The 16671-nt window shown below is 44.4% G+C and overlaps 1 protein-coding gene across 2 annotated transcripts in view; it reads left to right on the top strand.

Annotated features, from left to right (window-relative positions):
• C3H2orf42 (chromosome 3 C2orf42 homolog) overlaps window positions 1-15452 on the top strand; it is a 33250-nt gene extending 17798 nt beyond the window's left edge. For both annotated transcript variants that reach the window (XM_068274918.1, XM_068274917.1), the window contains exons 5-9: window positions 2500-2604; window positions 4662-4769; window positions 7863-7963; window positions 10340-10499; window positions 12684-15452. In XM_068274918.1, coding sequence (XP_068131019.1) covers window positions 2500-2604; window positions 4662-4769; window positions 7863-7963; window positions 10340-10499; window positions 12684-12895 — 686 coding nt within the window. In that variant the 3' untranslated portion in view covers window positions 12896-15452. The remainder of the gene's footprint in view (window positions 1-2499; window positions 2605-4661; window positions 4770-7862; window positions 7964-10339; window positions 10500-12683) is intronic.
• Window positions 15453-16671: the final 1219 nt, after the last annotated feature.

Genomic DNA, 16671 nt, shown 5'->3' with positions numbered 1-16671 from the left:
ATAAGGCGGATGGTGATGATGTTTACGGAAATGACAAAAGATGCCTGGATATTAATCCAGGAAGTCCTCAGACCCGCGCTAAGTCTCTGTAGAAGCGCAGTTTTGTGTGAAATGGCCATCGGGCAGCTGTACCCTGCACCCACCATCCAACACCCACTGACTGCCCACCAGGACCAGTATGTGCACCTACCCGTTGATCTGTTGCACTGGTTAGCACTGTTACATGTTGATGTTTGCATTTTAATATTGGAATAATCTGAATTGCTTGCAGTACGGACTTCTGCTCTTTTTCCTCCATTGACTGCATTGAATCCTCCATGTCAGAGCACGTATAGCATGGTAGCTGGTTAACCAGCTGGCCTTGGATGATACAGTTGCAACCCTCCTATACACGCTGCAGTGCCAACACTTGGCTTTACATCTTCTATTCTTCATTTCATTTTTATTTAGAAAATTTTGTTTTGGTGTTTGACAAGCATGATCCATTGCCGTAAGTTCAATCCTGAGTTAAAGTTCCACTAATTCCCTTTGAAACATGAAGTTATGTCTTTCAGTGTATATATTATTAGTATTTATGACCACACAGGCTAGTTAAGTGATATAACTGACAGGAGTTAAATATAATCCTGCAATTCAGCCCGCAGTCGTTTTTTTAACGTTGGTAAAAATGTAACATAATCTTGCTGGCAGCCACAACACTGTATAATTATTATAATTTACAGTCTTGATTTCCCAGAATGTTTATCTCTTCAAGTCACTAGCTAACTGCTTCACAAAGCAGGATGTAAAAATGTCACACATCCACTCTAATGTCCATAGTGTTTTACATCAAAAAGTCATTCAAAAGTTTTGAGAATGGCACAAATACAAGTTTTCACAAACTTTGCTGCTTCACTGTTTTTAGAACTTGACACATATTTCCCCCTTCCCCCTCATGATCTATTTGAGAAAAGGTAAACATTTCTCCTGGCCAAGGGATATCGGCTACTGATTGGGATGGAGTTCAATCCTTCCTTTTTAACCACATTAGGACCGACGTAGTTTGAATCTATGTCCAGCAGGTGGTGCTGCCGCTCTGACTGGACGTAGATTCAACGTCCGCGAAAATGGACCATCCCGCTACGATAGTGCGCACCCGAGAGGGGAGATTAAGCTGTCATGACAGCTGACATCTCCCCTCAGTGATCAGAAGCCATCACACTTGGCTCCTGATCACATGATCACTATGATCGCCGGTGGATCATAGTGATCACTAGTAAGAGCTGCGGCGGTAGGGGGGAAAGAAGAGGATCCACTCACCTTCCTGCTGTTCCCCTGGAGATCGGCGCTCCCCTCCGCTCTGCCCGGCATCCCCGCTTGCTCTGACGTAAGTGCCGGGTCCTGGCTTGATAATGTCATCAAGCCGCGACCCGGAACTTAGTGTCAGCATAAGCGGGGATGCCGGCCGGAGCAGAGGGGTCCACATCGGCTCATCACTGGAGCCTGGGAGGTGAGTAAAGGCTGCTGGATAAAGGGGGGACATCTGACTACAGGAGGGACACAGCTCAGCAGGGATCCAGCTGTCTGACCCCCCCCCCCCCCCCCAAATGCCCCCCGCTCCCCATGTAAAATGCCTGGTCCTTAAGAAAGATTAGGCAGCCGATCCCGAAAAGGGTTAAACATTGCAAATTTCCTGGAATTCTTCTGATATTTCTGGCATGTGTAGTCCTTAAAGAGGAACTCCAGTGAAAATAATGTAGTAAAAAAAGTGCTTCATTTTTTACCATACTTATGTATAAATGATTTAGTCAGTGTTTGCTCATTGTAAAATCTTTCCTCTCCCAGATTCACATTCTGACATGTATTACATGGTGACATTGTTACTGTGGGCAGGTTATGTAGCTGTTTCTAGCTGTTCTGGCTTTACAGACAGCTGTAAACAGCCATTTCCTGTCTGTGAACATTGTTACATTGTGGCAGTTTGCCCAGGGTACCGCGGTACCCAGAGCTTCTTGTGGGAGGGGTTTCAGCACAAAATCAGTCATACAGCACCCCCTGATGGTCAGTTTGTGAAAATCATTATATTTCTCATGTAAAAGGGGGTATCAGCTACTGATTGGGATAAAGTTCAATTCTAGGTTGGAGTTTCACTTTAAGTCACAACCCTGAAACAAGCATGTGGTAGATTCAGTCTGACTTTGGTCAGAACCACTGATCTGCATGCTTGTTCGGGGGCTATGGCTAAAATTATTAGAGGCAGAGGATCAGCCAGGCGCCAGACAATTTGCATTGTTTAAAAGGAAATAAATATGCAGCCTCCTTATCCCTCTCACTTTAGGTGTCCTTTAAGTCTTTGCTGTTATGTGTGTAAGGTAACTGCATACGCCTGGGCCCATGTTTGGCACATATGGTTAATGTGTAATTTATTCATAGTCTCATTTAAATCATTACCTTGTATTGTTTCTCTTATTGTAAAACATGTAACTTGTATTTATTGTTCGATACCTTTTCAATGTTTAGCATCTAACCAGCAGATGGATGAGAGTCAGGTGACCCTGACCTTCACTGACTGGCTTTCCAGCGTGACTGAGAGAATCCACCAGACTATGCATTACCAATTTGATGGTGAGTAAACTGCTGCATGAAGTGTACAGGATAAGCCTTCAGTTATATACATATTGGGGTTAGTGCCGACTCGTTCACCCCTGCCCTGCATTGCTTATTGCTCTCTGCCATGTTCTGTAGTAATGGTTGCTCAGTAAATTACAAAGTGGTGCAGCCCCATCTCCACCGCTCGAAAATGCACGCAGTAGTATGTTTTTACACATAACTGCTTCATACTGCCGTGGTATAAACGACACTGCATTATAAAGATACTGGAGAATGGAGAAGAGACTGACCATATCTCTGCACCACTTATTGAGCAAACAGGCACTTTGTGTACCCCTGTGTGCTGTTATCCAGGAATTTCAAATTGACAGCCTGGAAAGATGAAAGTAGAACTGGGGGCTTTTTCGCAACTAGGGCGTTTTTGGCAATTTTTTTTTTAGCACCGGCGATTTTGAAAATAGCCCTAAAAGCCCTTGTGCAATGATTCCCTATGAAAGTGTTCACATCTGAGCGATTCGATTCCAATCTGCTCACCAAAGCACTGCCTGTACCATTTTTGGGGCGATTTCCCTATAATGGAAGGTATGGGGAAATCGCAAAGCACTTGAAAAAAATGTTTTGTGTAGCAATTTCCTCAGGGCTTTTAAGAATAAATACATTGTATTTATTCTTTTCTGGGTCAAAGACTTGTGTCAACCACGGCAGAGAGTTCATAGTTAAACACAGGATGTTAACAATATGTCTGCTTCCATGAAAGCAGGGCGTATACAAACTGCAGATTTATTGCAGGATTTGCATCAGCTGTAACAAGAAATGTTTTTCTGTAAAGGATAATATGCCATTGCTTATCTTTTAGAGCAGAGAGGAAGTCCTAGGTTCAGGTCCACTTTGAATCAGTCTTTTTGTGTTCAGCTGGTATGTTTATTTCCAGCTGTGGTAATCAGTGTAATGTATCTCTGGTGCTAGTTCCTTCCCTCAGATGTACATTGTTGCTACATACACAAGTTGGTTTGTACTTGGGCTTTGGCAGACTATAAAGACCAGATCAGCCGAGAATCTTGAAAGAAACCAGCGTGTGTACTGCAGCCATCCAAAGTCTGCTGAAGACCCCGCATGCCAGATCTTTAGTAATCCCCGATTTAGTAATCCCTCGCATTGTTCTCCCAGCTCCCCCGCCCGCGATAAACCGATTCATCGTTGTCCCTCCACCCCCCCCCCCCCTCCGTAGCAACAGACGCAGCGCATCCGTACAGCTCTGGTTCTGTGCTGTCGCCCAAGGGATTGAGTACTGATCCCTGCTGGGCAACAGAAATGCCCCGGTGTGTACAAGGCGTGCCTTTCATTGAGATTGTTTATTTTGTGTTTTGGAATCTCACTTGTATTATAAATGCGAAAATTTGGATGTTTGTTACTCAATCACACAACAATGGCTGAACAGATTTGAATGAAATTTGGCACACACATAGTACATTGCCTGGAATAACATACAGGATACTTTTTATCCCCATAACCAAAAATTGGGTGGAGACAAATACAAATGTCACTGGGAAAATGTAAACTGCAGCCATTCTTTCACTGTTTATGGCAGGGTTCTCAAACTTTGCACAGTTGGTGACTGGGATTAATATTCAGAAAAATGGGTGGAGCCTACAAAAGCCAATCAAAATTCACCTATTGATTTTGAAGGGGAATATTTAATTGCTCCCATTCTTGCACTGTTAATGGCACACGCCTCAAACCTGGTTATGTTGGGCATTGGGTGACTGGGGTTCAAATTTGAAAAGGGGGTGGAGCCACAATCAGCCAATCAGATTTGTTTAATTACAATGCAAATTATTAATGATGCCAAAGACCACAAACTTGGTAATTGAGTAATTGTGTGTTAGAGTTAGAAAAAGTGGGCGCAGCCAACACCAGCCAAATACATACCCGGGCAACGCCGGGCCATCAACTAGTGTTAAAATAAATGTATGCAGCACCATCTGAATGATGCTCTGGTTTAGTTATTATCTCGTATGTCCTCATTTTGCTCTATGATCAGAGACAGTTTTATTGTCCTCTTATGTTTCCAGGTAAACCGGAGCCTCTGGTATTCCATATTCCTCAATCTTTCTTTGATGCACTCTCCCAGAGACTCTCAATGGGCAATGTGAGGATGCGGCTCCCCAACTGCACTACAGGTATTTTCCTTGTGCTCACATCATGGGTCTGACTGAGAAGTCACACACCACACAAAACACTTTCACTTCTCTTCATCTGTCATTTTAGCATTACAAGTTTTAATGCTGCACAAATGCAGTTTGATCAGTTTGTCTTTGGTTTGAGAACACCCCAGTTTCCCATTCAGTAGTATAGTTGGGACATGAGCTGAAATAAAAGTTAACTTTAGGCTGCTTTCACAGTAAGACGTTACGGGCGCACGTTAGTGCAGCCTGTAACGCAGCCCACCGCATAGCAATGAAAAATCAATGGGCTGTTCACAGTGCCCATGTTGCGTTACATTGTAACGCTTCACGTTATTTCAAAGTGCTGCATGCTGTGCGTTCTACGTGGCTAAGCCACGTTAGACTGTTTGCACATGCTCAGTAGTATTGTAGGAGGAGGTCTTCCCCTCCTCGGCCAGGCACATGGCTAATATTCACTGCACGGTGTGATGTGCAGTGTTTACTTCCTGGAGCGCCGCTCTGTGCGGCGATTGGCTGGCGGGACCACGTGATGCCACATGCGTCCAAGAGTACGCATCACAGGACGTATGCGTTAGGTGCACGTTATGCGACCTTAACGTAGCATCTAACGCAACGTCTTAGTGTGAAAGTAGCCTAAAGGGACTCTGAACGTAGCCAAAAATTAAATACTGAATTTATCTGGGGCTTCCTCCAGCCCCCCGTATATTGTGTATTCCATAAGGTTCCTTGAAGCATTTAAATGTCCCATAGATCTGACACTATTATCACCACTCCACAACTCCATTTGACTACTTATTGGTGTGTGTACTTAATAGTACATCTGAAGTTGTCAATATTGTTAAGTTTTGGTTTTTTTTTTGTTTGCTTTACATTTGAGGTTTAAAGGGGAACTGAAGAGAGAGGTATATGGAGGCTGTCATGTTTATTTCCTTTTAATCAATACCAGTTGCCTGGCAGCCCTGCTGGTCTATTTCTCTGCAGTAGTATCTGATTAAAACCAGAAACAAGCATGCAGCTAGTCTTGTCAGATCAGACTTATAAGTCTGAACCACTGAAACACCTGATCTGCTGCATGCTTGTTCAGGGGCTATGGCTAATAGTATTAGAGGCAGAGGATCAGCAGGGCTGCCAGGCAACTGGTATTGTCTAAAAGGAAATAAACATGACAGCCTCCATATACCTCTCTCTTCAGTTCCCCTTTAAGGGCTACTTCATGGGCGCTGTAAAAACAGCACCAGAGATATGAGCGCTGCCGGCTCATATATAATTACGGCTATAGCGGTGCTCAGTGAGTAATTTGAGCGCCGTCAAAAGAGGGAGCACAAAATACGATAAAAATACTGTAATTCGCCCACCAGCAATAGCTGGAATCCAAATTTCATCTTTCCCCCACTATCCATGGCGGCCTGGAGAGGGAATAGTAATTAACGCCGACGGGACTTGTGCAGCAGCAGGGTAAGCCATTTATCGGCGGCATATTCGTAAGTATGCCTTCTTCATGCTGCAAGTGATTTGTTGCATTCAGAGGCAGTGTACAGCTCTAGCAAAGTGCTGGGACAATGTAAGCTTCATTATTTTCCACAAAGCCAGTTTAGAGATTAAGTTGGCATTGGCTGGTTTTTCTGAAAATCTCATTTCTGGCATTTTTGTGGTACCTAGTGACTTGATTTGCATAGAGCGCATAGACATAACCTGCTAGTTACACCTCACAATGCCAGGCATTGCCTCGTAAGCACCAGGCAACACCTGCATTTTTCAAGGGATCTGCGCAGCCTTTTAAGTAAAATATATAAAACAAACCCTCCCCCATAAGGGAGGTTTATAAATGACGACAGCCGGCAATCTTACTTTAGAATTGCAGCGCCACCCGGAGGATGGAGGCATAACTGCAGCGCTGGAGCCAGGGATGGGAGTGATTGTAAAACTGCTGCAGATCTCCCTTGCAGCGTGATTTTTTTCCCAGATTTTAGGGCAAAAAATTGCACTGCTTTTAGACCTTAAAATCCAGAAAGAATCAACGCCAAGGCGGTTAATTACCTTTGGGAGGGCTGCTCCCTAGCTCTTTGTGTGTATTTGGTCCTTCATCTTTGTTCACTGCTGCAGTTCAAAGTTGATAGGTGATAGCCGCCTTCCCAACGGCCCTCACCATTTATGACTCTCCTTCAGGGGAGGTTTGTTTTATATAATTTACTTAAAAGGTTGCTCACCGGCTATCGAGCAACTCCAGCTAGAGTACCAGTCAATGCTAATGTCTTTCACTGATTCCACTACGAACTTGTCCTTTTTATTAAACTTGAAGGAGAGGAATATAAGGCTTCCATTGCCTTCCCTTATTTATTTATTTTTGTAACACAATTTTATTGTTTAGTCCAAAAGTTTAAAAGTTTAGACATGTTACAAGTAAACCATAAGAATTCAACAAGAAGTAAACATGTAACATGACTTAAGGTAAGTGGTGACCATGTCCAGAAGGAAAAATAAGTACAGTGGCATCTCAATCTGGACATTCAAAAGGACTCTAGGTCATCATAGGTCATTGTTGTGTGAAATAACTTCCCTTATTAATTTTATTGCCAGCTTCCTGTCAGCATACTAATATGTTGTGATCACTTAATCCATGGCTATAATTACTAAGTCATTCCTGGTGGAGTCGATCCGGAGATTTTTTTTCCCCCTTTTAGGGCTAATTGGTCCAAGCCTTGAAAGGTTTTTTTTTGCCATCTTATGGATCAACTGATGCATGTGAGGTTTCAGGCTAGTGACTTACATTTTTTTTCATTGGGCGTATGTCTTTTTTCAACCCAACTAACTATGTAACCATGTCATGCTACCATTTTTATATAGCGATTTTCTCAGGCTCTAAGTGCTTGAGCTGCCGTCACTACGGACACGCTCAACACTGGAGTGTTAGGGAGTTGTCCAAGGACATTTTACTGAACTGGCTTCCGGCAGGAGTTGAACCCAGGTCTTCTATGTCAGAGGCGGAGCTGTTAACCAGGACGCTATCCAGCCACTGTCAATAGAAACACCTGCTTACGTATGACTGAGCGTTTACTTCAGTAAAGCTAATATTTTTGTTATTTTCAGCTTTTGTGAGAAAAGATGCCCTTCCCCTTGGAACGTTCTCCAAGTACACCTGGCACATCACTAACATACTACATGTTAAGCAAATCTTTGACACACCAGAGGTAAGTAGTCATGAAATGCCAATTCTTTGTGTATACATTTACAGCTGGTCTGCCAGCACAGTCATGCAGGAGGGGTGCCTCTTAATGTAGGTGCCCACCTTGCTGCGTATTGCTGCTTAACTCTAAATGTTATCACAGTGTAACTCTGGAAAGCCAGCAGTTAAGGGCCTGTTCTCACTAGGGGATCAGTGGGTGACTCCAGCTAATCGATGAAGCGCAGTTGTAACCCTATGGCAGTGATCTCACTGCTGCGATTGCTGCCGATCGTGGGCGTTACACAATTAACAGCAATTGCAAAATGTGTTACCTGCAGCATTTTCTCATGATTCAGGAGCGATCACGATGCAGTACTTTATAAAAGCGCTGACTGCGATCATCGGGAATCGCCAGAGTGTACAGTGATTTTTACCGCGCTAATAACGGTAGAATCACCCACGCAAAAAGGTAGTGTTAAAGAGAACCTGTAACAAAAAAAAGTTCCCCTGGGGGGTACTCGCCCTGGTAGGGGGAAGCCTCAGGGTCCCAATGAGGCTTCACCCACCCCTGTAGCTGCAGGCAGTCCAGCACTGGCTCCCCCGAAGAGTTGCGGAGTCGTCCCTCGACAAGGCTGACAAGCGCTGATTTATTTACCTTTCCTGGCTCCAGTGGGGGCGCTGTTGCGGCTTTCTGCACGGAGATAGACGAAAATATCCGTTCTCCGTTGGGTCCGCTCTACTGCACAGGCGCAGGAGACTTGCGCCTGCGCCATAGAGCGGCCCGAAGGAGATCGTCTATTTTCGCCCATCTCCATGCGGAGAGCCGTTACTGCGCTGGAGCCGGGGAGGTAAATATTTACATCGCCACCGTTCCGGGAGGTTTTTCGCCGCTGCCGTGGGACCGAGGAGGACGGGGAAAGCCTTGATAGGATCCGGAGGCTTCCCCCACCCGAGGCGAGTACCCCCCAGGGGAGGTTTTTCTTTGTTACAGGGTGGGGAGGATTCAGGTGTATAAAGCTTTACATGCAAGTGGGAGAGTTACTAACCCTGACCAATGCTGGTCCTCGCATCACTAAAACAGAGATTTACATTAAGGGCTCTTTCACACACATTCTTTTCAGCCTTGGTACTAAATCCTTTTTTGAAACCGTTCAGTAACCAGTTAAAGTGCAGTGTTTCAGAATATGCTTACTTGAGCTCAATCCATCATTCTTGAAAAATTGAGCAGATCCCAGAACATTGTACTTTAATGCTGGGAATGGATCACTGAAACCCTTTTTTTAATTTTCTTTAAATGGAATATTTTTCTGTTGAATTGCTGTAACATGGAAAATAAATGAAAACCGTGTTATTATTTTTGTAAAATATGTTGATAATCTTGTGGTATAGACTAGACTTTTTCTTGTGCTGCCTGTAGGACTTTGTATCTGGGTGCATCTAATAATTGAATACATCCATGAGTACATGTGGCCTCAATTCCCAATAAACTGTGCAGTTTATGGCAGAACCCAAAACCTCCTCCATCTCTCTATGTAATTCCTTTACATGTGTCGCATCAGGCTGAAGAACTCCAGCAGCGGCTGCGGTGACTTGTTTAGATTCCTGACAGTTTGAACTATACTTTTAGCAGCTGCATAAAGCTGCTTCCCCTGCAGTCAGCACAAATAAAAAAAATCATCATGTTTGGTTAATGCTATGTTTGTGCCTATTTGTGCTGCAAAATCAAAGATTTGTTCTACTTTCATCTTGACCATAATAGCACTTATTTGTTTTTTTCCTGACAATTATGTCATCGAGCCCCACTGCAATGGCACACAGAAGCTGGTATAGTTGTGTAGTGTTGCATTTGTGCCCATTTGCTTTGCAAAAATCAAAATTCTATTTATAAAGGTGGCAAGTTCACTCAGCCCCTGACAATATTGTGTGGCTGGGCGAACGTTTGACCTTTACAAAGATTTTAATATCACAAAAATTAAAAAATCTAGAACAGTGATTTTTCTAGCCTAAATGCAGCACTACCTATCCGAACCAGTTTTATGTCTGTCGCTGTTGTAGGGGGGCTGGGTGATGTCATTCTCTGAAGAAAAAATAAACTCTACAAATCTTTATTTTTGGGCGCAAATGTAGCACTAACCAAACATGATGGATTTTAATTTGTGCTGATCGCAGGGTGGCCAGCTTCACACAGCCATTTTTAGCTTCAAGATTAAACATCATCCACTCAGTTTTTGGTAATTTTTGGTATGGTCAGGAGCCTCAGAGGATATGCACACTTCCCCAAATGAGATGGCAGTTAGTTGCACTACACTGTCCATACATTAAATCCACACATAAATAAGCAGGTAAATGCTTCTGAGATTGAACAGCATAATCTGTGTACCCCTGTGATATCTCTAAACAGATGCCGCTAGAAATCACCAGAAGTTTTGTCCAGAACAGAGATGGAACATATGATCTCTTCAAATGCCCCAAGGTGGAGGTAGAGAATATTGCAGAAACCTATGGACGCCTGGAGAAGCAGCCCATCCGGCCATTGGAGCTGAAAACTTTCCTCAAAGTTGGTGTGTGTGCGGGTGACACAGTCAGGGGAATAGAGTATGAAAGGGTGCAACCAAAAGTGCTAATTCAGATCGCTGGGATGCTGGCAGGTTGCGTCTCTCACTGAATTACTGTTTCCAGCAGCGAGATGTATGAAAATGTAATTGAAAAAGTTGGCACACAAATAAAACAGATTCTTATGCTGTCTGTAGCAGAAGTAAAAGTGAGGGGGTGTTCTAGTCTGGAAATGGCAGACTGCTATATAGTTGCAGTTTTGTCAACACGAGGTTGTCGATTTAATTCATCTATACACTGGGAACGTACTCTCTTATCCAGCCTGGCTGGTTGCTTGTAACCCACATTAAAGCGAATTCTGAGGACTTGGAATGTTTGTATTGAAAACAGACGCGCAGTATAAACAAAATATCTTTTCAGCCATGAAAAGTTTAATATACTGAAGTATTTTACCTGGGCAGGCTGTACTGCATGCAGAGTACAGAGTCTGTGTACATATCACACATACTAAGGGGCGTTTGTAGGCATAGGCATCACAGGCCACTGCCTGGAGTGTCATACGTCCTGGGGAGCGCCATGCCCCTGATTAAGCCCTGCCCCTGATTAAGCCCTGCCCCCTGAACTTAGCCCCGTCCCCGAGCTAAGCCACGCTCCCCACGGGTGTTTGTACCTTAAGCTGTCTCCCTGTGCCACTTCTGCTCCTCTGTGTGTCCCTCTTTCCCCCTGTGCCTCCTTCTGTGTCCCTTTTGTGCATCCTTTTGTCTTTCTTAGTGCCTCCTTCTGTCCCCCTGTGCCACCTCTGCCCCTTGTGCCTCCAGAGATGGATTAAAGTGAAATATTGCCCTGGGCAAGCAATGACTTTGCACCTACACTTGATGGCCACCTAGCTTTTTTGACAAGATTTGTCGGGGGTTAGTATAAACCGAACCCCTGGACTCTTTCCAGGCCCTAGGCACGTGCTTAAGTTGCCTTATGGATGATCCGGCTCTGTGTGCATCTCTCTGTCCCACTATCTGTTCCCGTCCCCACTCCTGCGCTCCCCCAAGTCCAGTGTGTAAAGGCAAAGTGTAGCACAACAGAAACTGTGCTCTAACCTCCCCTCTGGAGTTCAGTGCTGTGCCAGTGCAACTATCCTGTCTGTTTTCTGCTCCCTCTAGTGCTGGCTCTCCTCATGTAGCGTGTAATCACGCTACATGTGGTAGGAGATGCTTGGCACTAGGGTGAGTGGTGAGAGGACAGGTGGATGCACAGCACTGGACTCCAGCAGAGAGGTGAGAGCACAGCTTTTGCTGCACTATTCTCTGCTTTTACACACTAAGCTAGGGTAGTGCAGGAAGGACGTGTGCAACAAAATGCGACAGGAACGGCAGGTTGTTTGTTTCTCAGGGACTCCCTGTATTATGCATCCACCCTATTTGGCACATGGTTTATATTCTCTAGTGTCTGGTGTTTTTTTAGGGGGAGGGGTGGGGTGACACAAGACTTCTTGCCTGGAGTGACAAAAAGGCTAGAAACACCCCTGGACTCACTCCACAAACTATTGGGGTACCCCACCGTACAGAAAAGCTAAAGTGACAGTATATATCCACATGCTGACTTGGTGGCGTAAAAAAGCAAGTCTGAAAGCTGGCAAAGCTCAGTTTGCACAGATCCACCATACTCACGCCTGTTGTACACATCGATGGCACTATTGGCATGTCACAGTCCGCTACAATCTTCACCTGAATATTTACTTACAGCCACCAAGACAAGCCAACAGGGGGCCTCAACTGCTACTGCTTGCTAAATCGCCAGGCTCTGTGCGTCTTTACCGCAGTAGTGGCAGTGCATCCACCACTCCCCCCGTTCATGAGGCGGAGCAGAGAGGCACTTCTGGGTCAGCGCAATGGAGGTGTGCCTCTGAGACTCAGCAGAGCAAGCTGCAGTCAGTGACAGTATGCAGCGGGACACAGGCCTGCGGCCTCACATACAGCAGAGTAGACTGGAAAATGGCGGGTGGGTGAGAAATTCAGGCTCGGCCTTCCTGGACGATATTAGCCTGGATGGGAGATTACACTGAAATGTGTGGGAGGGTGCTGTGTTTTGATTTTTCAAAAATAAAAAGGCAACTGTGCTTGGTTGAAGGCAATGGAAATGGAAAATACTATCTGGTAATCCATATCTAATCTAACATGCTTGTTGTCTGTTTTCAGGAAATACGTCTCCAGACCAGAAAGAGCCGACTCTGTTTACCATCGAATGGATCCCAGACATCCTGCCCCTCTCAAAAATTGGAGAGCTTCGCATCAAGTTTGAATACGGTCACCATCGAAATGGACCTTTGCCGGATTTCCATGTTCCCCAGTCCCACACGCTGGAGCACACGCTAGAGGTCACCCCTCTTACCACCATTACCTTCGACTGATTTTTTTTTTTTTACAGTCAAGTGCAGACTGGTGAACTGACTTAAAATGAGCACGACAGGCACCGTCTTTTGACCTTAATCAATGAAACACTGCAGGAGGACGACGTTTGAGACAAACGCTTGGATCATGATACCTCCTGCGTAGTTTTTTCTTCTTTCATTTGCTGCTATGTTATATGGTATTGTGTGTGTGTGTGTGTGTGTGTGTGTGTGTGTGTGTGTGTGTGTGTGTGTGTGTGTGTGTGTGTGTGTGTGTGTGTGTGTGTGTGTGTGTGTGTGTGTGTGTGTGTGTGTGTGTATGTATGTATGTGTGTGTGAGTATACTTACAGCGCGTCTTAACCAGCCAACCTACATCGTATTTAAATAAGATGATAAATAATGGACGTTAATGTGAATTGACTTGGATTATTCAGGAGGGACTTACCTCTTCTGTCCTGCAGCACTTGGGAGATGTAGGTGAACATAAGCACATTTCATTACATTGAATAATGTCGTTCCGGCAGTCACACAGCTAACTGCGTCCTTCATCTGTTCAGCGGAGCTTTCGGTTTGACAAAGTTGATTAATCTCTTTTTGGATGCCATCAAGTTCTGCTAAGAAAGAACTGGGACCATTTTACTAAGCAGACTGCCAGCAGCTGTTCCTACGTTGGATGTAACACTCAGACGACCCTATTGGCCATTTCACACAGTGCGACCCCTCTGTAAATATCCTCTGTGTTTGACTCGCTAACCCGTCCTCCCTTTTTCATTCTCTGTCATGTTGCAACCAATAGTTTATCATGGTGATGGAATGGCTGTATCCATTAGCTTAATTGGATAAAAGAAAATATAGCCTCCCCCCAAGCCTCTGAAGGATTTTTTTTAATCATACAAATGTAGCAAAAACCTTTCAATAAGATCCTTCTGGAAAAAGAGCAGGGAATATTTAAGTCGAATGCCAAGGAAATATGGGCGTGTAGAGCTGTATGTTAATGTAGACCAGAGCAGATATAGTGGGGTTACATCTATGAGCAGTGTGCCATCATCAGGCCAAGGATGGGGTTGCACTGTCTGTGTGCATTCTTACCAAATGTATGTAGTAGAGTCACCTGACTGAACAACATATCCAAGTTATATGTACAGTAGAGTCTCAGTTATCCAGCACCGACCGGGAACAGCTTATGCCAGATAAGTGTGCTTTCTGGTTGTTTTAGACTCCATGTTAAAAATAGGCCTAGCTAATACAATACTATATTCTGCACAGAGGAAGATATGAGGGACAATATCCTTAGAGGTGTGCCACAACACCCACATAAACTTTATACCAATACAAGGATATGTATAAAAGATATTGAAAAAATTCAAAAAGGTTTATGTTCAATAAATAGTTTTGGTATTTTTGCAGACAAAAGTCGTGTAAAATATTCATAAAAGGTATCCTTCAAGGAGCATAGTCCATAGCCGAGGATGGCAAACATACAGTGATTAACATCAAGATTAGTGCAATTGTAAGTTTCGAGGTGACAACGTCGACTTGATTCGGGATAGACTCTTCATCAGGCCTCCACATATAATGTCAAATCTAGATCATTACTGTATGATCTTAAGTCCAGCCCTTGCTACGTGCAGTCTCTGTGTGTGAAAATAGGACTAGTGATCTTACCTGGCTTCATGTTGTCCAGATCATACAGTAATTACCCAGATTTGACTTTATATGTGGAGGCCTGATGAAGGGTCTATCCCGAAACATACAATTTAACTAACCTTGAATATTTTGAACGTCTTCAATAAAGACTGTTTTGTATTTTTGCATATAAACCTTTTTTGAGTTTCTTCAATAGCTTTTATACATATCCTTGTATTGGTATAACAAATAATACAGTACTATACCCCACTCTACATACTGTACATACCATAAACTCTGTATTAAATGTTACAATTCAGTAATTGAAAGTATATTAACCTTGAGGGAGCCATGGAATCCAGACTTTGAAGGACAACTGTAGTGAGAAGAATATGGAGGCTGCCATATTTATTTCCTCTTAATGCCAGTTGCCTGGCAGCCCTGCTGGTCTATCTGGCTGCAGTAGAGTCTGAATTACAACAGAAACAAGTGTGCAGCTAATCTTGTCTGATCTGACAATAATGTCAAACACCTGATCTGCTGCATGTGGGTTCAGGGTCTCTGGCTAAAAGTATGAGGCAGAGGATCAGCAGGATAGCCAAGCAACTGGTATTGCTTATAAGGAAATAATTATGGCAGCCTCCATATCCCTCTCACTTCAGTTGTCATTTAAGCACAGCAAAGCCCACAAACAGCCTAAGAAGTTGGCCCTTAAACTTGCCGACCAATGGATTTTTCACTGATCGGTGCTGCGGGGGCTCTACAGCCCGCAGCACCGATCAGGAGTGCAGCAGGGCGATCAGACTACCCCCCTTTTTTCCCCACTAGGGGGATGTCCTGCTGGGGGGGTCTGATCGCCGCCGGCCATCTGCGTTTTGCGGGGGGGGGGGCTTCTCAAAGCCCCCCTCCGCAGCCATTTCCGCCCTCTTCCTCCTTACCTCCCTCCCTCCCTCTCTCCGTAATGCGCAGGACGGAGTTCCGTCCTGCGCATAGAAGGATAGGCTTCAGCCTATCATATGCCGGCGATCCCCGGCCAATCAGAGGCCGGGGATCGCCGATCTGCCTTACGGCGCTGCTGCGCAGCAGCGCCGTATGATGTAAACAGCGGGGATTTCTTCCCCGCCTGTTTACATTTTGCCGGAGAGCTGCGATCGGCGGCTCTCCGGCTGTTCACGGAGACACCCTCCGTGAAGTGACATGGAAAGGCCGCTCGATCGAGCGGCCGTTTCCATGGTAACCCGCAGACGACCAGTTTACGCCAATCGGCGTTAGCTGGTCGTCAAGAGGTTAACATTATGAGTACTGGCGGAGATTTGTGCTGGTTGGTTGAGACTGCTGGTTAGGTGTGTTCCAGGTAACGAGGACTATACTGTACTCTGCTGAAACTCGTACTACACCACTGTTGGTAAGACTGGACAAATTGTATGGTGCAAGACCAGCCCAACAGTGACTGACTGTATAAAAGTGTAATGCCACTTTTATTAAAGCAACATTGCACACATATGTGTGCTGCATACAGATTTTGTGCTTTACAGTTATAAAAAAAATTGTCTGTTGCTATGTTAAAGAGGGATTATCAGCCACAAAATCAAATTCCATTTACCCACTGCTCTGTGTTTAATATGCAGCCTGCAACCTTACCCCGCTTGTAAGCACTCCAATCTATTTAGAAATGTTTCTGCTCTAATAAATCTTATCTCAATCAGCCTGGCTCTATTTTTGCCATTGCCAACAAGAAGGAAGCTTATTACCACCCCTCCCACTTTCCTGCTCCTCGCTGAGTGGCTGAGGGCAGTTCAAGTGAGCTGCTGAAATCTGATCTATGCTGTGCTCATATGTGTTTACAAAGCAAGCTAGCTATGACAGTGCAGTTTCTATGAGGGAAAAAAAAGTAAGGGGGAAAATTACATCAGGATTGGTTTCAGTCAGAGGGAAGCAAGATGTAAAATGCCATTATCAGAATTCTCTTTATTTACTATATAAGATTCACAGAAATCAAAATGTGGACAGTACAATACATCTGTTGTGTAAGTATAACCATTATTTATTTACTTATATGTGTTTTTTTTTTCCTTGGACAATATGGCTGTTCGGGCCCTTTTCCACTAGCAATCGCTAACGTTTGCGCTAAGTGATTCAGCAAAGTCCTAATTTTTCCCGGCGATTGCAA

The sequence above is a fragment of the Hyperolius riggenbachi genome, chromosome 3 (genome assembly GCF_040937935.1).
Source record: "Hyperolius riggenbachi isolate aHypRig1 chromosome 3, aHypRig1.pri, whole genome shotgun sequence".
Lineage (NCBI taxonomy): Eukaryota > Metazoa > Chordata > Amphibia > Anura > Hyperoliidae > Hyperolius > Hyperolius riggenbachi.
Note: the sequence above shows the minus strand (reverse complement) of the source record. Positions and strands in the feature narration are given on the sequence as shown.